This window comes from Canis lupus, chromosome 3 (genome assembly GCF_011100685.1).
Source record: "Canis lupus familiaris isolate Mischka breed German Shepherd chromosome 3, alternate assembly UU_Cfam_GSD_1.0, whole genome shotgun sequence".
In the NCBI taxonomy this organism is placed as follows: domain Eukaryota; kingdom Metazoa; phylum Chordata; class Mammalia; order Carnivora; family Canidae; genus Canis; species Canis lupus.
In genome coordinates, this window is record NC_049224.1 from 52,701,455 (window position 1) to 52,724,363 (window position 22,909).

General features: G+C 45.4%; 1 protein-coding gene across 2 annotated transcripts in view; it reads left to right on the forward strand.

Annotated features, from left to right (window-relative positions):
• The window catches only part of ABHD2 (abhydrolase domain containing 2, acylglycerol lipase), a 103,534-nt gene that overhangs the window by 59,072 nt on the left and 21,553 nt on the right, over window positions 1-22,909 (forward strand). For both annotated transcript variants that reach the window (XM_038532813.1, XM_038532814.1), the window contains exons 4-6: window positions 1,470-1,645; window positions 3,841-4,008; window positions 18,112-18,295. In XM_038532813.1, the coding sequence (XP_038388741.1) occupies window positions 1,470-1,645; window positions 3,841-4,008; window positions 18,112-18,295 (528 nt within the window). The remainder of the gene's footprint in view (window positions 1-1,469; window positions 1,646-3,840; window positions 4,009-18,111; window positions 18,296-22,909) is intronic.

A 22,909-nucleotide genomic window follows, 5' to 3' on the forward strand; every position in this document is an offset into this window, starting at 1 on the left:
AAGATTTGCACCTGTGGTGTCATGCTGGCAAATGGCTTCATGTCCCAAGGTCTTAAAATACTCTTTCCTCTCCTCCCTACACTCACAGAGGAAGTTCGTCTGGGAACTGGCTTGCTTAAGATGATCACTTCTCTTCAATTTGTGGAGACTTATTATTTTTAAAAAACAGTAAATCTGGTAGAATTTAAGGAAGGTTTTTAGGATCAACTGGTATGATAGAAATAATAGGCATGAATTGGGAAGCAGGTTAAGGTAAACCCTTAAGAAAATGCTCACCATGGCATGCCTGGGTGGCTTGGTCAGTTAAGCCTCTGACTCTTGGTTTAGGCTCAGGTCATGATCTCAGGGTCCTGGGATCAAGCCCTGTGTCAGGCTCGCCACTCGGTAGGGAGTCTACTTGTCTCCCTCAACCCCTCCCCCTGCTCTTTCTCTTTATCTCTCTCTCTCTCCCCCACCCCCCAAAAAAATAAATAAATCTTCTAAAAAATCTTTTTTAAAAATCTGTATTATCTACAGATTACAGAGATGTAGGATGGATGTCATTACCATATTTTATGTTCTATGACTCAAGTGTACGCAGAACACAAATCTGGCCAACCACCAGGCCTGGGCCTCCAAGCTGAGCAAGAGCAACCAGTGGCAGTTCAGGAAATGGGATCATCCTGCACTGTGGTTGTGAACTAGAATCATTTCTTAGTTGTAACAGAATGCCTTGTTTTCCCAGTAATTAACTAGTTTGAGGTTTTTGCATTTACTCCCAGGAACCAGCGTCACTCCGTGTGTTCATGAAGGACAGTTGTCAGGGTGGTGTCATGACTTGCTTAAACTAGACAAGCCTTTATCCTTCATCTAACCCAACAAATATTTACACTGCTTCCCTTCCAGGACATTCTCCAGAGGGTACACAGCACCTCATAACACACACACAAGGCACCTACAGGCTCTTGGGAAAGCTTGCTGCCCTTCCCAGTGTAATGGAGAGCAGGTGGTTTGGTTAACATGGTGACCACTGTGGCTGGGGCCTGTCTTGTTAGAGGAAGGCAAAAAAGTGAACATTTAGTGAGTGTAGGCAGCGTGATAGCTGTTTTATATACATTAGCTCATTTGATAATGAGGCTAACCCCGTCAAGTAGCATGTGGTCAAAATGTATAACTTGCTTTCTTTTTAATCTACATTACAGCAACAACCCATATTGAATTGCTTAACACTGTAAATTTGAAATCCTGCCTGAATAAGCATGTCCTGATGATTTCTAAGGCTAGTCTGATACGGGGTGTATTAGTAAATGGGGAAAGGAGGTAAATCATGGCATGAATGTAAGGTAAAGAAAATCCCATATTTATACTTTAGTATGCAAAACTTGTCAGGAAAAAAACTCAAATAGGTTGAAAGATTTTGGCTCAAAAATTTTTCCATGTGTTGTTCAAGGAGTGTGGGAGAATTGACCTTTCCTCTCCTCCTCTCTTAGATACATTCCACCATTGATCTGGGGGAAAAGTGGACACATCCAAACAGCCTTGTATGGGAAGATGGGAAGGGTGAGGTCACCACACCCGTACGGGCACCGCAAGTTCATCACCATGTCCGACGGAGCCACTTCAACCTTTGACCTCTTTGAACCCTTGGCCGAGCACTGTGTTGGAGGTAAGCTACTCTAGGTCTACAATGTGGCCCATTGGTCAGTGAGGGAGCACAGTGTACATGCTCCTGTCACTGGCTCAGCATCACACCCAGGGGCTGGTAGGAAGCCTCCTGAGGTACATCATTCAGGGACAGCCCGCAAGGATTCACACCATTATGTGCTTGCCAGTCACTACATAGGGCCCCTCAGACAGCATTGCTGAATGTAGTTAGTCCTCCCATGACATACAGAAGCTTGGTGTGAGGGGATGAGGGAGAATGTGGAGCCCAGGTCCTGCAGGACCAGGCCTCTGCTTTGATGACAGCAATAGAAGCCAGACTCTTCTAAGTGCTTTGTAGATACTATTATCCCAGTTAAGCCTTATAGCAACCCTGAGAGGTTGATGCCTTATTATCCTGACTCTACTGATAAAGAAGATAAAGCTCAGAAATTCGGGATAGGCCAATCTTGTTTGTTGGTAATAGCAGATGGTGGAGGCTCTCAGGTACCCTCTGCATACATTCCATGGATGAAAAGACACATTTGGGCCCATTTATGCAGGGGTTTGGGATACCTGTCTGTCAGAAACCACTCTGATTACTGTTGCTGCTGGAATTTGGCATTGCTCTGTCCATTCTATATAGTGAGCACCTGTTATAAAGAGCTTTGCAGTGAGGAAGTAGAGTTAGGATGGCAGCTGCCTCTGCTGCTCTTATAAGAGGAGGACATGTCTTTTCAGTTCTGTAGTATGCAAAGCACCAAGGTTTGGGGGGATTCGGGGTTTTATTTTTAAGATTTTATTTATTTATTTATTCAGAGAGAGAGCATGCATGCATGCACAAGTAGGGTGGGAAAGGCAAAGGGAAAGAGAGAGAGAGAGAGAATCTCAAGCAGACTCCCCACTGAGCATGGAGCGCAATGAGGAGCGTGATCTCACGACCCTGAGATCATGACCTGAGCCAAAATCAAGAGTCTGACGACAACTGACTCAGCCACCCAGGTGCCCCAAGGCACTTTGGTTTTTACAGGAGCTTGGTAACTACTTGGGAGGAATTCCAGTAAACCTCTTGCACCTTTCAGTTCTTCACAGTAATCAGCACTGCCAATTAGCTAATGACAAAGGTTTAAGTTGATGTTCCCTTTGCCTAGAACACTCATCCCCATGGCTGCCTCCTTCTTGTCATTCGGGTCTCAACTCAGATGTCACCTCCTCAAAGGGATGGCCCTTGCCTCCATTCACTAGTGTTCTCTTCCCAGTAAATCCATCACACCTTCCTGCTTTAGCTCTTCATGACACCTGCCACTCCCTTGGAAGGTAGTTCATGGTCATGATAGAAAATTCAAAAGTTACCTTTAAGATACACAGAGAAAGTCTAAGTCTTTCTTCTACTCCTACTCCCCACCCAAGCACCTCCCCCATGGTATCCACTGTTCGGTTTCTCATGTATTATTCTGGAGCTAGTGGATGCATTTCTAAATATAGATATCTTTTCCCCTCCCTGCAAATGGCAGTATATCATAACCCTTTTCTGCACCTTGCTTTTCTTCCACTTAATACATGTTAGAGAGCTTGCCCTATCAGTCAGTATATGCAAAGATGTCTCTCATTATTTTTAAGGGCTACATAACATTTCATCACTTGGATGTGCAATCATTTATTTAACCAGACCCCTGTTTCTGGGCATTTAGCATGTGTTCATTCTTTTGCCATTATCACCTCTACTGTACACATCTTGTTCTGTATGTGTACAGGTGTATCTGTAGACAAATACCTGGAAGTGAAATTCCTTGATCAAAGAAGCCTGTGTAGACACTACTTTTCATTTTTCTATTTGTTCATTCCATCATTCATACAGAAATTAGGAGTAAGGTTTGGAAACTTGTACAGTGGTAATTTTAAACCTGCTGAATCTAATAATAAAAAAATTGAGATTTAAATTGTTTTCATTTCATCTTTCTAGTAATTTTTATCATATTTTTCAAAATTAGCTGTGCACGATCAGATATTTTAAAAACTGACCCTTCACTATAAATAGTTTGAGAACCACTGATCCAGACAACTCCATCTGGAAGGGAAAGATGCTCTTCCCCAGAGAATTGAGTGAAAAGATGCATGTCAGGTTCCCTCCTACTGTTTTCTCCGCCAGTGATGTATAATTGTGGCCCTTTATCTTCACTATTCATTGGATATGTTGGGATCTCTTTCTTCACCCTGTAGATGACATTACCATGGTCATCTGCCCTGGCATTGCCAATCACAGTGAGAAGCAATACATCCGCACCTTTGTCGACTACGCCCAGAAAAATGGCTACCGGTGCGCCGTGCTCAACCACCTGGGCGCCTTGCCCAACATTGAGCTGACCTCACCGCGCATGTTCACGTATGGTAAGTACAGGCATGGCCAAGTGGAATCCCCCTTATTGTTGTCTTCAGTACAAGCATGCTGTTACTTCTGTTCTGCTTTCCCTTTCTGGGTTCAGAATTTATGCCCATGTAGGGAGGCAGTGGGGCACATGGTTATACCATCAGCCAGTGGGTACTGGGATTTATGATGCCATACTTCCCATCAGCCTTTCAGATGGGTACCTGAGCCATGCCCAGCTCATCATGCCTCCAAGAGACAGAGTGCAAGTAACAGGGGCGGGTCTTCCCCACCGCCCCCTGCAGGTAGGGAGGTGTCAGAGCAGGACCAGGAGCCCCATAGCCAGTGCCCTGTATCACACTGCACCATCCTCAGAACTCTTGTGACTGGCCAGCAAGGGTCGTGAGGAGGCACGTGCATGTCTGTGGGAAGGGATTCTGGCACATCGACAACTCATAGGATTTCAAGTTCCTTCAAGAGAGGAATTGGATCTCATAATTGAGACAAATGCTTCTTGCCTTTATTGAAGTCCTGCATTAGCTCTGTCTTCTGGACTGCCGGTTCTTGATTCTTATTTAAGTTTCCCTTCATATTATACATGCACACATAAATAACAAACACATAAAATATGTAAGTATGCACAAACATTGGGTTGTTTATAACCAGATAAATTATTATGAGTTTTAATGGGAAACAACTGAAAATCGCATCTATAATCTCACCATAACTATAATTTTCTATTTGTTTATTTTCCCATTATTTTATCTGTGTGTATGTAGTTTTTATTTAGATGCAGTCATAGTATGTATATCTGTGATGGCTTAATTTAAATAATCTTATATTCACTAGCATAAAGGTGCATAGTTGTTACATTTAATCTTTTTAAGAGCCACATTGCTGTTATTCCCCCATTATAATTTATCTAACCATTCCTCTTTGGAGTCCATTTAGCTTATTTAGAGTTTTTCAGCATTCCAAATAATGATGCTATAAATATCTTCTGCATAGAATTTGTTTTTCTCTTTAATGACTACTTTGGGCTGAATTTCCAGGGCTAGAATTTCAAAGGCAACATTCTGGATGCATATTTGTACATATTGTCACATTGTACTCCAGCAAGGTTGTTCCGGTGTATGCTGCTACTGGTGATGTGTAGGGCACAGATAGGGAATCATGAGCGGGGGTACCTGCTCCGTGCCAGCCTGGCTGCCTCGCGCCCTGCTGCTTCTCTGCACTCACTCCCACAACTAAAGACACCATGTTACAGACTCTTCTGTTCAACAGTTTGGTGAGTGGCCCGAAGATATAGGTGAAGATCCAGATTTACAGATAAGTCAGGCACATTGTGAGTATGTGGGAGACAGGATTACGTCCAAAAGGCAGACATGGGCAGAATCTTACAAAAATGAAAACAATGTGGGGAATGATTATAAGGTCCTGAACTTGGATATAAAAATCCATCTATACAAGTTGAAGATGGGGAGACATGGCTTGGCCTTAGGACCTGAGACAGAGACAGACTTGGGAGGGCTCTCTAATAGCACGATATACCAAAAACAAGACAAGAAATGCCAGTGAGGGCACTTAATGTGTGCCTGAACCAAAGCTGATGTCTCGTGCAGACATAATCCCTTTAATCTCCACAGCAACCAGCGAGACACTTAGTGAAATTGTGATGAAAAGGCACACAGAGGCACAGAGAGGTTAAATCATCGGGCAAGGCAGAGAGCCAGGGAGCAGGAGAGCTAAGAGGAGAGCCTGGGGCTGGCTCCCATCTCAGAGCTGGGAGAAGCTCTGTGTGTGTGTGGCCCAGGTCCCCACCCTGGGAATGCTGTGCTAGGGACCCCAGGGGGAAGGGACAGTAGATTGGGAGACATCTGCGCACACGCCAGGGAAATTGGGTGAGGAGAAAAGAAGAGTAGGCTCAGTGTGGCACAAGGTCACAGAGACAGGACCCTGGCCTTGCTGCTGACTGGTGGTTTAGCCTTGAACAGCTTACTTAACGTGCCAGATTCCTCAACAGCCCCAAATGGGGGTTTACAATTTTACACTTAAACATGGGTTACTAAGGACTTAGCAAGCAGCTGAGCGCCTACCATATAGTAGCTGTTCACTAAATGTTCGGTTTATTCTTATCCAGATACTTGCAGATCTGTTCCTATCCAGATACTTGCAGATCTGAGCAAGGGATGAGCCATGCTCTCTGTGGCCCAGATAAATATGTTCCTTCAGTAAATAATCACACCACAGTGGGGTGGGTGAGGTGGCAGCGAAGGGAAACCAGCATGTCTCCGTAGGCAAGCAGTGGTATTGTGGTAGGATTGTTCTGGAAACAGTATTTGAACTGGGTCCTCAGGGTCCCAGGGGTTGGAGCTCATAAACAGAAGGGAGTGGGCTCTGGGGGTGGTCGGCATGCACAGCTGCCTCTTAAGAGCATGGTATGTCTAGGCTGGTGAGCTGACTCCCAACGAGGAGAACCCACTGGGCCAAGTCAGCCCTTCTAGGGAGAGCTCAGCCCCACAGGTTTGCAGTCAGTTAACTGCTTCCTTTCATTTATTGTTGTTACTGTTTGTTCCATCAGAATTTTAGAAGAGAATTCCTATAGTTTGCTGTATTCCTGTATTTGTCCAGAAAGGCGGATCTTCTATGTTCTAGAAGATATGTTTCCCCTGCAGTTTTTAAAAAAACCTTTCTGTTAGAGAAAATGTTCAAAATACAAAAGTGGGGAGAACAGTAAAATGAGCCCAAACAAACCCCTGTGTGCGCACCACTCAGCATCAACGGTTACTCCACTTATAGCCAGTCTCATTTCATCCATAACCCCCTTCCTGCCCTTTCCTTCCTTTTCAGAGATTATTTTGGAGCTCGTCCTAGAGAGCCCTTCCTTCCATCTGCGACTATTTTAGTGTAGGATGCTAAGCGACGCGGACTCTTTGTAAACTGTTTTAATTTGCTAGGAGCTCTAACAAAATATCACCGTCTGGGTGGCCTAAACTACAGACGTTTGTCTTGTCACAGCACTGGAGGCTGGGAGTTCAAGGTCAAGGTGTGGGCAGGCTTGGTTTTCTCTGAGCTTCCCTCCTGGGCTTGTAGGTGGCCGTCTCCTCCTTGTCTTATATGCCCATGTGTGTGTATCTCCCTCTATCTGTGTCCTGGTCTCCTCTTATAAAGACACCAGTCAGGCTGAATTAGGGCTCAACCCAACTGACCCTGTTTCAACTTAATTATTTCTTTAAAGCCCCTTTCTCCAAATACAGTCATATTCTGAGTCAGCGGGGCTAGGACTTCAACAGATGAATTTGTGGTGGACACAGTTAAACTCATAAAATAACATAAGCACAACACCACCATCACACCTAAGACACCAGCATTCCTTAATAGCAGTTCTGTTTCTCCAGCTGACTTCTTTGTTTTTTTCTTTTGTAATTACTTGGTTCAGGATCAAAATCAGTTCCATACATTGCTGTTGGATGGTAGGTTTCTTGAGCCTCTTACTTATTTTTTTAGTGTTACTGTCCCTCCCTCTTTCTTCCCTTCCTCTACTTTTCAATAGAAAAGGAAAAAGAAAGCAGAGCCATCTTAAGCCTTTTTTAAATCTCCTTCCCTGCACTTTTCATAGATCCCTCAACCAAGTCAGCCTCGTCCATGAGGGAGGACCGGATGAGACATTGTGGGGGCTCTGGTTCCCAGGACATGCTGCAGAGTGTATGCCGACACCAGGCACTGGCCTGAGCTCTGTATGGACAGCCCTTCTCTGGTCTTCACTTAGCTGCATCTTGTCGTTTGGGTCTCGGCTAAGATGTCACCTTCTCGGAGAGTCTTTGTCCCCTGCCCTCACCCCTTAATCATTCTCTAATCCCGTGTCTCCCCGACTCTATTCCATGGGAGCCAGCAGTCTTCATGCTCCCTGGTGTGGCTCCCCATGCCCCGAATCCTGCTCATCCTCTAGAAAATGCTCACTCTGCCAGGGCTGACTGAGGACTGAGGTGAGAGATGTGAAATGATCGTTTGTAAAGTGATTTGGCAAACCACATCTCAAACACGAGAGCCTTCCCTTGTGCAAGCTGCACTGCTCTTGAGCAGATGGCAGGCCATCAAGTCACCGTGAATACCCCTTTTGGGCCTTTTGAGACTGATCTTGACCAGAGGAAAACTAAACAGGGTGTGAACAAGAAGCCTTCCATTCTTCTTTTCCTGTTATACACCCACCTTAGATCTGAGAACATTGTAAAAGACCTTGCCCCACTTAGACTGTTCCAGACCGCATAGGCACCAATCCCTCGCCATTGGACATCTTTGCTGGTGTAATTAGAAATTGTTAAAAACAGATCTCTCTCAAACAGAAGAATTTCCTAAATGGATACTTACGCATTCTTGTGACTTAAGAGTCCTTCATGCTGCCTTTGAAGGATGAAGTCATTAAGGAAAATCCTGCATGACAGCAGTTCCCATTTATTTCACACTGACGAATGCCAGGGCGCACCAAGCATGTGCATACTCTACTTAGCCCGATCCTCACTGACATCCAGAGGTAGGTGCTAGTGTCCTCATGCCACAGGCTTGCCTGGGGTCACCCAACTAGTACGTGACAGAACCAGCATTCGGATCGTATGGTTCTCAACCCCAATTAGCACCAGCTCTGTGGTGGTGCATGCTTCCTATGCAGGATATTGTTCCTGAGGACTACACAGGAGCAGGGAGATGGCTAAGCATTAAAAAAAGACTTTTCCCCCACTGTAGTGGCGGTGATCATTATTACTGTTTACATTAATAGTATCACTTACATAGCATTTGTTGTGTGGCAGACACTGTGCTGAGTACTTGATAGGATGTATTAAATGAGACATCCTCCCTTCAACAGACCAGGAACCTGAGGCCCAGTGAGGTTGCATAACTTGCTCCACAAGGCTGATGAGTGAGTGGTCCAGATTTCCAACCCAGACAGTCTAGCCCTGAAGCTCATGCTTTTGAACAATGGCCTACATCCCTTCTCTGTGTGAGAGACTGCATCCTGCCCATACATTTCACGAGCAAGGAGATTGTTCCCACCCAGACACATTTTAGGTTTAAGGCAAAAGTGCATCCAGGAGCTTCTCAGAGCCACAACAATGGGTCTGGTGCTCTTTTGTTCATCGAGCATCCCAGAGACATTTGTGGAGCCAGCACCCCCCATGTGGGGAAAACAGGAAGCGTGTAGAGTGCCTGCCATCCTGAAGCTACCAGGCTAGTAAGGAGCTGCTCCTCCTGGCACAGTCAGAATCAGTCTGAGCTTCTTGGCTGAGTCTGTCTAAAAAGAACGTTGACCAGGCATTGTCTTTTTCAAGGACAGGGACCAGATCTTGGTTTTCAATTTTGGTTTTTTTGTTTGTTTGTTTGTTATTATTTTTAATTTTTATTTATTTATGATAGTCACACAGAGAGAGAGAGAGAGGCAGAGACACAGGCAGAGGGAGAAGCAGGCTCCATGCACCCGGAGCCCGACGTGGGATTCGATCCCGGGTCTCCAGGATCGCGCCCTGGGCCAAAGGCAGGCTCCAAACTGCTGCGCCACCCAGGGATCCCTCAATTTTGTATGTAATTTTTCACGTTCATCTCCTACAGGTGGTATGTCACTTAGAGAGAGATGCTTAGGAAATGCCTGCATAAGGAAAGAGCCTAGGTTTTCGAGTCCAACAGATGGGGGTTTGAACACCTAGTTCACCAACGTTGTCGAGAAAGTATTAATATAAACAAAAGTGTGTAGCATGGAGTCCAGCAATTGGCAGTAAATGGCAGTGACTTTTGTCTTTATGTTTTCCACTCTTGTTTTCTGAGAACCAACCTAGGGAGAACAGGTGAAAGGTGACTTGAGCAGCCAAATGATCTCACCTCTGCCTCAGCCTCATGCAGTTAACTGCATGTGAACTTTTGCAAGGATTCATTGAGAAGCTGTGCTTGCTAAGCAGAGAATCCTGTCTTGAGTATGCTATAAGTTATGACTGTACAGAGACAGCCTGGCCCTGGTGGTGACCTCGAAAGATACAGTCTGTTCTTTCTGACTTCATGGCCTGCAGAACTGGCCCTGCACAGTGCACTGGGCCCCAGGGCTGGGGTCACACACCTCCAGCTCAACACTACTGGCTTCTGAGGGCACAGTCAGCTCTCACAGTCACTGTGGGCAAGTCATTTTTATTGTAGTACCTGCTCTTTTTGCTGTATTTTAGCCTTCTAAAAATTCTTTTCATTCTTAAAAAAATTCCACTTGCTGCAGTGTAATTCATATATATATATATATATATATATATATATTTTTTTTTTTTTTTTTTTTTTTTTTTGAGAGAGAGAGTGCAAGTAGTAGTGAGGGGTAGGGGTTACGGAACAGAAGAAGAGGGAGAGAGAATCTTAAATAGGTTCCACGCCTAGCACAAAGCCCAAGGCTGGGCTCGATCTCATGACCCTGAGATCATGACCTAAGCCAAAATTAAGAGTCAGACACTTAACCAATTGAAGTGCCTCTATAGTTCATATTTTTTTTCATATATTTTTTAAGCTAGAAAATATTAAATATTTATTTTGTGACAGATTAAATGAATTAAATTAAATTGAATGACATTAACTGATCTGACCATAAATAAAATGTGAAACTGTTAGGATGACAAGTGGAACCCACAAGAGTGAAATGTGTAAGTCTTTTAAATTTCTTATTGAGCTTGAGTACTGTACTGGATCAGACCAAGTACCCAACCTTGTCATGGATGAGTCAATAAATAACACTTAAAAATGATAGAAGATATAGGAGTCTTGAAGATTTTTTTTTGAAGTGTGTTTATTCTAAAAAGCCTAATCTTTAATTGAATCACTATAGCAGTGGACATGATGGCTTCCTCTTTATTGACTGAATTGATTTTTTAATGCAGACACTGTTTGGAATATAAGTAGTTTTGTCAAGTGGTGACGCAGGAGACCAGTAAATTAAGGAAGCATTTTGTTTCATCTTTGTGTCTTTGGCTCAATGCCTTCTCCCAATCTTCCAGGATTCATGTTCAGAGCAAAGTACAGTGGCATCAAGTCCATCACCCAAGGAAAGAACTGAAAACCAGAATCACCCAGCTGTGGTTGTTCTGACCTCTGTTTTTCTTGAAATTGAGCCAAGTGACAAAGAGACCATGAGTCTGATCTTGACTGTAAGAGAGAAAATTGAAGATTTTTAAAGTCAGTTCTATATCAGATGAAAGGAATAAAAACAGCCTGGAATTGGCCCCCACAAGGTGACCAAGTCCTTAGGATCACAGGCCTCCTGAGAACTTAGTAGTCATCTCTGACCAAACACCGAGCTACGGGTATTGTGGCATTGAATGCTGTCCCAAAAGATTTAAATTGCCTCCCTTGTGAATTTACACACAGAAGTGGGCCCTTCCCTTCTTTCAAAACATTTGAATATCTGGCACCAGAGAGGAGGTGTCTGGGATCCCAGCACTGTCTTCTGTTGCATAGAGAAGTTCTATAATGTCCAACTGAGTTTAATACTGGAAATTTGGGATCCCTGGGTGGCGCAGCGGTTTGGCGCCTGCCTTTGGCCCAGGGCGCGATCCTGGAGACCCGGGATCGAATCCCACATCGGGCTCCCGGTGCATGGAGCCTGCTTCTCCCTCTACCTGTGTCTCTGCCTCTCTCTCTCTCTCTCTCTCTCTCTCTCTCTCTGTGAGACTATCATAAATAAATAAAAATTTAAAAAAAATACTGGAAATTTTTGTTTTTTTTTTTTTTTTTTGAAATTTTTGTTTTTTAAACTATCTTTTGGAACCACAAGGGAAAGCCAGAAAACTTTGCCTTGCCTTGCTTAGAAGGTGGCATTTCAGTCTTAGAAGAGTGGGAGAGCCTGTACCTGGGGGGACCCCATAATTTAGCATCCCAACAGGATTACTTTTGAGTGTGAAAGAGGCCCTTAGTAATGACTGCATCAGAATGACAAACTCCAGGAATCTCCCAGGCAAACTAGAATGTAAGACCACCCTGCTTGGCATGCTGTAGAGATCACCCAGGATCCAAGACATTTTGCCATAAGGGGGTACAAACAGTGATTTTTAAGGAACTTCTGTTTTGTTTTTACTGCTCAATCTACCTGAAGATCTTTGGTTAGGTCATGAGCATAGATGTTTCTATAAGATTCTCGTAGCATTTTGATTGATGCAGACTCAATTTTGAATTGTATTCATGATTCCAGATTGACAACCACGAGTCGCATGGCCTCTACAACAGTTGAGTGTTACAATGGCAGGAGGACACGGTGGGAAGATAGGGGGAAGGAGGAGATGGGTGGAGAGAGAGAGAACATGACTGTGAAGGTGGTGAATTTGCAGAAGCTCAAGCATCTTGGTAAACCATCTGGTGAGATCACATGCTGGGAGTCACTGCATATCAAGATGGTGCCAAGCGGCCAGCATTAGGGAATGTGATGGGGGCAGTAAATATCCAGAGTAGAATTGTGGAGAAGCAATGACAGGTTCTGGCTTCTGGGATCAGACCTGGATGCTTACCTTTCAGCCCAAAGAAGGCAGGTTTAGGTATTTGGTACCTGGGCAAACAAAGCTAAAAGCTTTCCTTTGTGAAAATCTGTTTCAGAGATAAGGACAAGACCAGCTCATCTGCTGCACAAAGGGGGCTCTCATTTTATTTCTGTAGCTGTTTTCCTCTCATTTTGTTTCTGTAGCTGTGCAGTGGCTATCACAGCTCTGAGAAACGACAGGGGCTGCTGGCCCCCAGATGCCTGCCAGGAGCCATGTTGTTAGCCTGTCCAGGTCATTCTCTTGGATTACTCTCAGGGGGAAAGATATTTAGGTACGCCTTTCCTGTCTCCAATACAGTCATCACAGTCACGCTGGCCAGTGATGTGTGCTTTCGTGCTACATGATTCAAACCTCTTTACACAGCTAACGTGTGGCACACCCACCACGTTCTAGCCCAGGCCTGGCATGGTGGGGAACGTGGAGATGACTCAGTCTCCATCCAAAAGGAGCACCAAGTTTCTGCATCCCCATATTTGAGCATACTTAGTCACGTTAGTGCCTCTTGGAAATGGCTTTTGTGAGAGTAGTTTTCAGGTAGCCTTAGCTTTGTCTTTCTTTAGGGGTGTGAGGTTGAAGAAAAGCTCTTTCCTGTTCTCAGCAGGTTCCCTTTCCAAGATGGCCCTGTGGTATTCACCTCTCCAAAGCCAGGTTAGTGTCTTATGTTTCATCTTGCCTTTAAAAGCTGCAGCAAGATTAGATACCCAAATCTTATTACCGGTGCTAATCCCATAAGGATTAAACACACAGAGCCTCATTAAAATCCTTCTAGTATGAAAGAACAGGTCCCTGTAGCTTTTAGTAGAACAGTTCAGGGAGCAGCTCTCAGTCACTGAGGGCATTTGGTAAACTGTCATCAGGTGGAAATCCCAGAAGGACCCAGCACCTAGTAGAAGACATATCCTAGAGCTGAGAACACTGTGCCCTTGCCTGGGAGAGATGGCAGCTCTTCACACAACAACCAACAGCTTGTCCAGCAGTAGGCGAGGCTGGCCCTTTATCCAGATCAGGTGTATTTGGATTTAATTAAATTGAGGCTCCCCAGGTGCCTATGCGATTAGCTATAATTGCTCCTCGGTAGTGTAGCAAATCTGAGTTTTGTAACTGCCACAGTGACATCTGAACATCTGCTCTAGGTCTCAAGTAGTCTCAAAGCCGAATAAAGATAGACAGGTCCTGGGGTGCCTGGCTGGCTCAGTCAGTGGAGCATGTGACTCTTGATCTCGGGGTCGTGAGTTCAAGCCCCACATTGGGTGTAGAGATTGCATAAATAAGTAAAACTTTTTTTAAAAAACTTTTAAAAATACTATTAAAAAAAAGACAAGTCTAAAAGGAATCAGATGATGAAAAAACAAAGACTTTTAATAATGAAAAAATAAATCCCTGCAGTACTGTTACTTTTGTGGGTTTGTGCTATGAGGCAAAGGACTTGGGATTTGGGGTTAGATGTAGGTCCAAAGTCCAGCGCTCCCGTTGGCTCACTTTGTGAGGTCAGGCAAGTCACTTCATCCCTTCGGATCTACTTCCTCTGCTGTGTTGGTATTCCCAGGACAGGGCCTGGGGCACAGTGCACGCTGGCTTTCATCCATTCATTTAGGTCATACTGACTGAGTGGCCACCCAGTGGCTGGCCCACGGATACAGTGAGAAACAAGACCAGGAGCATCTTTGCCATAAAGAGTATACCACCTAATAGAGGTTCCTTCATATTAGAACAAAACATAGGGTTGTAGGTAGTCAAGGGATAAACGAAATTAGGTAGAACCCCAAGAAAATGGTGGAAAAGTAAAGATTTTAGTAACAATTTAAAATAAGTCCCATTTCTTATGTAGGCAAATGATGTTCCCATTGCAAGCAGCACAAACCTCTGCTCCAGTGTGAGGGATGTGCTGAGTGTCTGAAACCTAGGTTAAACTGGTCTAAAGGGATTTAAACTATTGTTTTTTATTCTTTATTTTCATTGTTTTTTTTAACTAGCTGGATTTTTGTTGAAAAACAGGGGCACCTGGGTGGCTCAGCAGTTGAGCATCTGCCTTTGACTCAGGTCCTGATCCCGAGGTTCTGAGATTGAGTCCCGCATCAGGCCCCTTGCAGGGAGCCTGCTTCTCCCTCTACCTGTGTCTCTGCCTCTCTCTCTCTCTCTTTCTCTGTGTGTGTCTCATGAATAAATAAATAAAATCTTTTAAAAAGAAAAACTAGTGTATGTACATAGTAAAACTATTCCAGCGGTGCAAAAGTCTATATACCATGAGTCAAGCTGTGTCTCCCTCCCACCCTCAATCCCCAATTCTCCTCTCCAGGAGGTCAGTATCTGCTGTGGCTTTTTAGTGAATATTCAGTCAGATAGATTGTGCTATAAGCCCTTTCAAGCCCAGGCACACACTGGAGATGGTGGCATCTCCCACCCTGATCCATGAGGTGATCAGAGGCACTCCATGTCAGCAGTTTGGTCTCAACTTCATTCTTTTTCATAGCGACTTCACTGGGCTTCTGCTGATGGGAATTTCTACTCCTTTACTGTGACCAGCAATGCTGCAGTGAACATTCTTGCTCACATATCTTTGCACTTACGTGCATACCTCTTTGCACACCTGTAGTATAAAGCCCCCAGAAGTGGAATTGCTAGGCCATTTGTACTTAGACCAGCACTAATAGATGCTACCACGTTGCCTTCTGAAGGCTGTGCCAGCATACACTCCCTACATCAGTGGACAGGCCAGTAGCCCAAATACCCACACCCCCTTCTGATCTGGGGCATTGGTGACCTTTTCTAGCAAGGGCAATGGAAAATGATTCCTAATCATCTTTTAAACTTGCATTTAAGTCTGAGTGACATGAAGCAACTTTTTGAACTGCCTATTTGAAAGACAAAAGAAACAAAATCAAAGATATCCTCCACTTTTTTTGTCAACTAGGACAATGGTTCTCAAAGTGTGGTCCCTGTACCAGCAACAACATCATTGCCTGGGAACCTGTTAGAAAGGCAAATTGTTAGCTCACCCAGACCAGATCTCCTGAATCAGAAATTCTGGAGGTAGGGCCCAGCAATCTGTGTTTGAACCCTTTGCTTAGGCCCCAGCCTTAGAGTTCCTGATTCAGGAGATGGGGTGCAACATGAGAACATGCATTTGAACAGCTCTGCAGTGCTGATGCAGCAGGCCCAGGGACCATACTTTGAGAACCACTGGCCACTGCTAGTGCTTAAAACATACAGTGATCTAACCTTGATGCTACTTTTCTGGTTCACTCTTTACAAGAAAGAGTACCAGAAAGCACCTGTCTGTATTCAAGGCTTTAAAGATTGGGCATTTGGTGGACCTGGAAAAGGTGCCTGGTGGTGTAGAGTGGGGACTCACCCCTGCTGTAGAAACCTGGCTTTTTTTAAAAAAAATAAATTAATTTTTTATTGGTGTTCAATTTACCAACATACAGAATAACACCCAGTGAAACCTGGCTTTGAGGATATATTCGGAAAGCTGCTACTAGGCCAACAACCCACTTTGGAAGCTTCCAAAAGGTAGAGCAGCGCCTCCACATGTGAAGGCTGCTTACTGAAGGGCACAGGAAGTCTGTAAAGGGATGGCCCAGAGACAGAGCAAGAGTATGCTTCAGAAACCACTTTTCTGTATTTGTCGGAGCTGGAGAGGTCCTTTCTCCTCACATGAGTGGTCCTGGGCCCTGATTGTACTTTGGAGGCACCTGGAGATCCTGTAAAGGACCTCCCAGGCCTGGGAGGACGGCCTGTGGACAGCCTAGGCATTAGTGTTACTGTTTTTCAAGATCCCCAGGTGATTTAATGTGCTGTTAGATCGATGCAGTTGGATTGAAGAACACTGCTTTGGGAGAAAAATCTAGAAGCCTAGATTGGCCTTTTCAAGTCTTAAGCTATAATTACTTGTTCAAAATAATTTAAACAATAGTTTAAAAGGTTTGGGCAATGTTTATATGGGTGTAAGCATGTATAAACTCATCATGCACTTTCCTATTACATTATGCCTCATCAAATAAAAATAAAAATAAAAAAGAATAGAGTGGGGGTACCTGGCTGACTCAGTTGGTTGGAGTGGGACTCTTGATCTGGGGGTTGTGAGTTCGAGCTCCCATTGGGAGTAGATATGACTTAAAAAAAAAAAGAATAGGGCAGATTTCTGTGTATTGTTACATAGTGGTTTCCAAGACATAGTGTTAAAATAAGAAAAACAAAGAAAACAAGGTATTAAATAATCTGTATGCTACCACTGACATTTTTTAAAAGAATATAAGAAATTACCTGTTACCACATCTCTAATGTTTTTTGAATTTTGGGCCATATGCAGATTTTACCTATTCAAAAAAAATGTTAATGCAGGTTCCTGGGCCTGGCCCCCCTCTTACTGAGTCTCCAGACAGCTGGTCTGGGGGTGGGGCCCAGGGCTGCCCCTATCTCACAGCCCCTCCAAGTGATCCTATACCCCCTGTAGTCTGAGAACCCCTCTGCCTGGGGTTGTGCTGGTCTGGCGTGGGCCGCATCCCTCTATGAAAGGAAGCTATACAAGGCGCGTGCCCAGGGCTCCAAAGGCAGCATCTCCTGTGCCTTGCCGGTGTGAGAAGCAGCGGTCAACCCCCGCGAGGAATGGTAAAACCTCTGAACCGCTGCCTAGGTCAGCGGCCTGTTTCGACTGTAAATCCAGAGTCTCCTCATGCTGGCCTGTCACGTGCATGTGTCTTGCCAATGTCCCTGACTTTCCCTGTTGGGCTTTAAGTTGGCTCCCTGAGGAGCCTGGGGTTGGGTCTTAGAAGGGTGTGACAGACCCCTTCACCCATGCGCGGCACTAACCTCCTCCTCTTAGCAAAGCCACGGAGAACAGAACATGGCTTTGCGGGCTTCCGCGTGGGACCAACTGAGATCATCTCTCTTGGACAAACCAGGCCCTCTCCGCGCAGGGGTCTCCTCTGTGTGCTTCTCAGTGAGCCTGCCTCTCTTGGCACTCTGTCCTTACATCATCAAGAGTTTAATATTCTAATCCCGTAGAGAGTCCTGGCCGTCCCTCCAGACTGAAGTTTGTCCTTCCTTCCTTCCCCCACGCTGACAAGATCCTGTAAATAACATTCACTTGGTACTTTTCTTAACACCATGAGTCATCATACACAGGGGTATAGCATCCTGTTTTGCAGCCAAAGAAGCTAATCCCAAAGGGTCTTGCTGTTGCTTTTGTGAACAGACATGCTCGCACACACTCTGAATATCTATTTTGATTTCCATGAGCTTCTAGACAGGCTTTTCCACAAGCCCCCTTCAGGGAGCATTGCACATCTGCCCATGATGAGTGGCATCATGGGCACCACTAAAGGCTGGTTCTCCTCTTGTCCTGAGGAACATCTGGAAACTTTTCTCCAGGTCGCCAAAGTGTGTGTATATATGCCTCTCTCTCTCTCTCTCTCTCTCTCTCCCTCTCTCTCTCTCTTTCCTACACACACACACACACACAAACACACACATACCTGTCTGTCAGCAACTTGGCGCTCAGGCAGGAACCTTCTAGCTCTCTGCAGCTCAGTCATTTTGTTGCACCCACAGTGATTGGCCTCACCTCTCTGCCCACAGGCTGCACCTGGGAGTTTGGAGCAATGGTAAACTACATCAAGAAGACATATCCCCAGACCCAGCTGGTCGTTGTGGGCTTCAGCCTAGGTGGTAACATCGTGTGTAAATACTTGGGAGAGACTCAGGCAAACCAAGATAAGGTCCTGTGCTGTGTCAGCGTGTGCCAGGGGTACAGCGCACTGAGGTGAGTGATGTCCACTGCATGCTCCCACCTGTCCCCTCCCTTGGTCAGCACTTGTGTGGGGGGATGCCCCAGGACACCGGTACATATCTGTGAAGACCAGACTGAGCAGAAGCATGTGGGTTTTGCTCTCATATCATACACTGTCTTACCAGACTCCTTAAGACCGATCTACAGCTGTATTTGGGGATCAGATCTGTAACTGAATAAGGGCTTTCCCCATAATAGCTGTGGTTTCCCTACAGAGTCTCTGTGAGGTGACTTAGTCTGTTAATGCTCTAAGAGTTTTGTAGAACCGAGAGTTTATTGGAAGAACACAAGAGACTGGCAAGCCAGAATCTGAGACCTCGGCCTTATGATCCCAGATCCCTCCTGCCTACAGGAGAGTTGACCCTCAGATGGCATGGGGAAGCGATCTGTAGAAACACGTAATCTGTGCCCTCACAGTGTCCATCTCCTATCGACATCCCAGACGTCACCACAAGGGAAACGACCTGGCTGGTAAAGGTTTATCTCGCCCCTAGTGTCCTGCCAACAGAGCCCTGCAGGATGAGCCCTTAGGAGGGCATTTTCATCTGCTCTGAGATGTTTCATCCCAGATCTCTTGAGGGTCACCACACATGTGCGTGTGTGCGCGCACACACACACTCATTCACACACTACCTTCTCCAGACTCTTGAAATGCACTCACATTTTTCCCTTACTCCCTCTTCACAATGTCTTTTGTATTTCAAATGAATGTGACCAGTTATTAAAGATCTCTTGAAGAAATCCAGAATTGCACAAGAAAGTTTTAAAAAGTCTCCCTTATTGATCCAACCTAATGCCCAACAGTCCTTATAGTTAATAAATGATTCCTGCCTTTTGGCCTTGCCTCTATCTCATAGTATAGTTTCAACCTTTTGCAGCATTTTCTGAGGGATAGAGGCTGCCTGTTATTTCCAAATATGTATTACTGGAATTTGAAGCCAGCATATCCAAAGGGCAAATGCAGGCCCAGAATTCAGGCTCTGCCCACGAGGCATAAAGTTGGCCCAAAAGGAGGATTTAAACGTGCCCGAAAGAAGACTTGAAACATATCCCTGAAGGAACCGTTCCTGAGTTCTAGGGCCGAGGCCTGGGTTCTCATTTTCCTCACCTGCACAATGGGGACAGCAGTAATACTACATAGTACCTACCTCACAGCACCATTGTGAGGGACAGAGGCATACACACGTATGCAGGACAGGCGTGTATGGTCTGGAACTGGTAATTACTGTCAGTCACTGTGAGTCAAGAAGTGTAGGTTAGGCCACTGGGTCATAGAGACCAGTCCGGTGAATTGCTATTTCACTTAAGAGTCACTTGGGGGATCATAGAAATAAATTCAGTTTCTTGGGCCCCAGTCTTGTTGATTTGGACTCAAGGATCTGGGGTATAGAGCCAGGACTCTGCATTTGGACACAGTTCACAAGTAACTAATGATACATAGCCACATTTAGCAGTCATTGGGCCTAGGGACCTGAGTGGGCCCCTCCAGCTCTGTTGTCACAGGATGAGGTTGATCCCCTAATGCTCCTGCTGGGAATCCTCCCCTTCAGTCCTCCTCTGTGCTCTGGAGAGCCAGATGAAAGGACACATCCCTTTATTTTGGCTTGCCTAGAAATACCCAATTCCCAATTCATAGCCATTATGGAGCTGGAGTTAACCGAAGTCCCATCCTGCCTAGTCACTGAAAGGGCCTACCTACCTGCCTGCTCACACCTGACAAATGGTACAGTTTTCAACAAGCCTTCTATCACCTGCAAAATTACTGTGAGCACACACTTTGTGTTCAGAGAGCACAGCGTTTGATAAGTAGGAGGATGCAGGACAAGTTTGTTTTCATTTTTTTCCCCCAAAGCACAAAATCTTAAGTGACAGCATCTGCATTTCATTTTGCTTGCGTGAACGCCACCTGCTGTTGGCAAAAGCAGGTGATCCTTGCATTGGGTGAATGAAGGTGTTCGCAGGAAATCTGTGCAAACTTAGGAAACAGGGACTCTAGAATCTGTGAGGCACTGTGTATACCACCCCTTTTTGTGACCTCAGAGCTCTTCAGACTCTAATCACGTACTGTCACATCAACCCCGTCCACTGAGGAGAGAAAGAGGCAGCTTTATCCCATGGAGCACAGAGAATAATGCCAGGGCTCAGATCCTGTGGCCCCACACACCGAAGTGGTGCCTGGTCAAGGAGACCCCATCACCCTGTGTGTGCAGGTGCTGCCTGGGGCTCGGGTGCCCTCAACATCCTAATGAGATCTACTCACCGAAGGACAGTGCCTTACTTTAAACAAGTGTCACCTTTTGTTTCTGCCAAGGCTTGAGGGCAATGAGCCTTCTCAGCACTGGGACGATGGCAGCCATGTTTCCTTTACGCCGAGGTGGAGCAGGGAGGGCCCGGCTGCCTCTGCAGGGGCCACACAGGAGTCCATTCCACCGGTAAATCTCCCCTAGTTGAGTCCTGAGAACCGCTTGTCAGTGACCCATCCCCTCCTGCTGGCTTCTCACCCTGATAGCGCACCATCCCTCTAGCCAGAGCCCACCCAAGGCCCAGAAGCCAGCACCCGCTTGCCGTAGTTAGCAAAGCCTAGCTGCTGCTAGAGAAGCTCACATTTATGCTGTGCTGAACCGCTCAAAGGGGCGCACGGGTACCCAAAAAGTACCTGCTGCTTATGAACTTAGCATCGTTCCCTCCACACAGAGAGCTACTAACTAGTCCTGGAAATGTGTATGGTCAGACTCAGTCTAATTCTGGTGGAATTAATCATTTGAAGTTTACTTATGAAGACTCGTGATTATAAATTCATCCAATGAGTAGTGACCAGCCAGGAGTGTGAGAGGGAAAAGAAGTGGTACCAGCAGGTTACCTGCAGGTTAATTCATCCCTTGATTCATTTGGTTCATTCAGCTAGACACCCTTCTAGGTAATGAGGACACAGCCTCCAAACAAGACAGGCCCCTCATGGGGCCTAAAGAAAAGGGAAGGGAGGCTTTTTTGGACTGGTTTCAGGTAAAATCAATTCTTCATTCCTAAGGAAGCCCTCAACAATCTTGCATTGCAGATCTGCCAATCATACTATGATCAAAATACCAGTATTTCATTGCAGTTTGGGTATGAGACATAGTCTGTGTATGAGGACATCACAGCACTTATGATGTTTGCAAAGCAGCAAACCAACGAGTAAATATCACTAATAGATTACACACCATGCCAGGTGGGGCATCTGGGTGGCTCAGTTGGTTGAATGTCTGACGTTTGATTTCAGGTCATGAGCTCAGGGTCATGGGGTCACACCCCACAATGGGCTATGCACTCAGCCTGGAGTCTGCTTGGAATTCTCTCTCTCCCTTTCCTTCTGCCCCTCCCCCTCAACCTCTCAATCAATTACTCAATCAATCAATAAATCTATCAGCTATCTATCAATCTATCTATCTATCTATCTATCTATCTATCTATCTATCTATCTTAAAATATTACCACTAGGCATATGGTGCAAGGAAATCCTAAGTCAAGTGAAGGCCAATGGAGAGGGATTTGGGCAGCAGGTGAGGGTAGAGAGGACAGTGGTACAGGGCCCAGGCGAGGGTCAGGGGCCCCTTGGAGGACAATAGAGAGTGAGCAGATCTCCCTAAGTATAGTCCTGCCCCTAGCTGAATGGGTGTGTAAGCACCACTTTCTGGCAAATGGTGTATGTATTCTCTCTTTTGCTTTGAATGGGCAACCTCCAGACTATGGATGCATTTATGGCAAGAGCGAGGGCTGTCATTCATAAAGTCCTTCTATAGAGTTGTCCCTTCATCAAGTCTGTGTTTATAGTGCAAGAGCTGTATGACAGTTTTAACGATCGGTAGTTTTGTATCAGAGCCAAGCAAAAGGGGAAAATCTACTGAGTTTAGACAAAACTCTGTGGGCAGAACTCCAACCTAGGAAACAGCTTGGCTTCTCCACCAGTGGGTTGTGAAGCTGACCAAATGGCTTGCCCTTAGTATCTTGGGGATTTGTTTACTTTTTATTGCTAATTTTTTTCTATCAGAAAAATGAGGGGGACAGCCCCTTTCACTTAGTAATCACATTCCTGTAAAAGTACATCCTAAGGGAAAACATTCTGACCAGGCAGAGAGCAGTTAGTGGGTGGCCATCCCTACCTTTGTCTGAGCTTCATGCCCCATCCTCCCTGCAAAGCCTAGCAAGGCTGGAATGAAGGACTCTGGGCCCACTCCCCAGTGCATAGAGGGGTGCAGAGATGGTTTTCTTTTGCCTGCACTCTCAAGCTGACGTCTCTGCAGATCAGCCCTGCCCCGGAAGCAGTGGCCAGCCTGGAGCCCTCTCACTTGGGTCTCTCAGGTCCAGAGGCTCCACCATCCCTCCTCCCAGAAGCCACACTGTTCAAGGGTGGTCTTGGCTTTGCCGCCACTACAGTATGACTCTTGTAGGGCCAAGCTAGAGGTAACCAGCACCTGTCCAGCATGAGAGAGAATTGTAAATTATGACCTACAAATTACAGTGGCAAACAAGGAAGATTCTATTTTTTAAAAAAATCAAGAAAATCTATAACATTACAGAATATATATATTAAAAGTAGTGGGGGTGGGG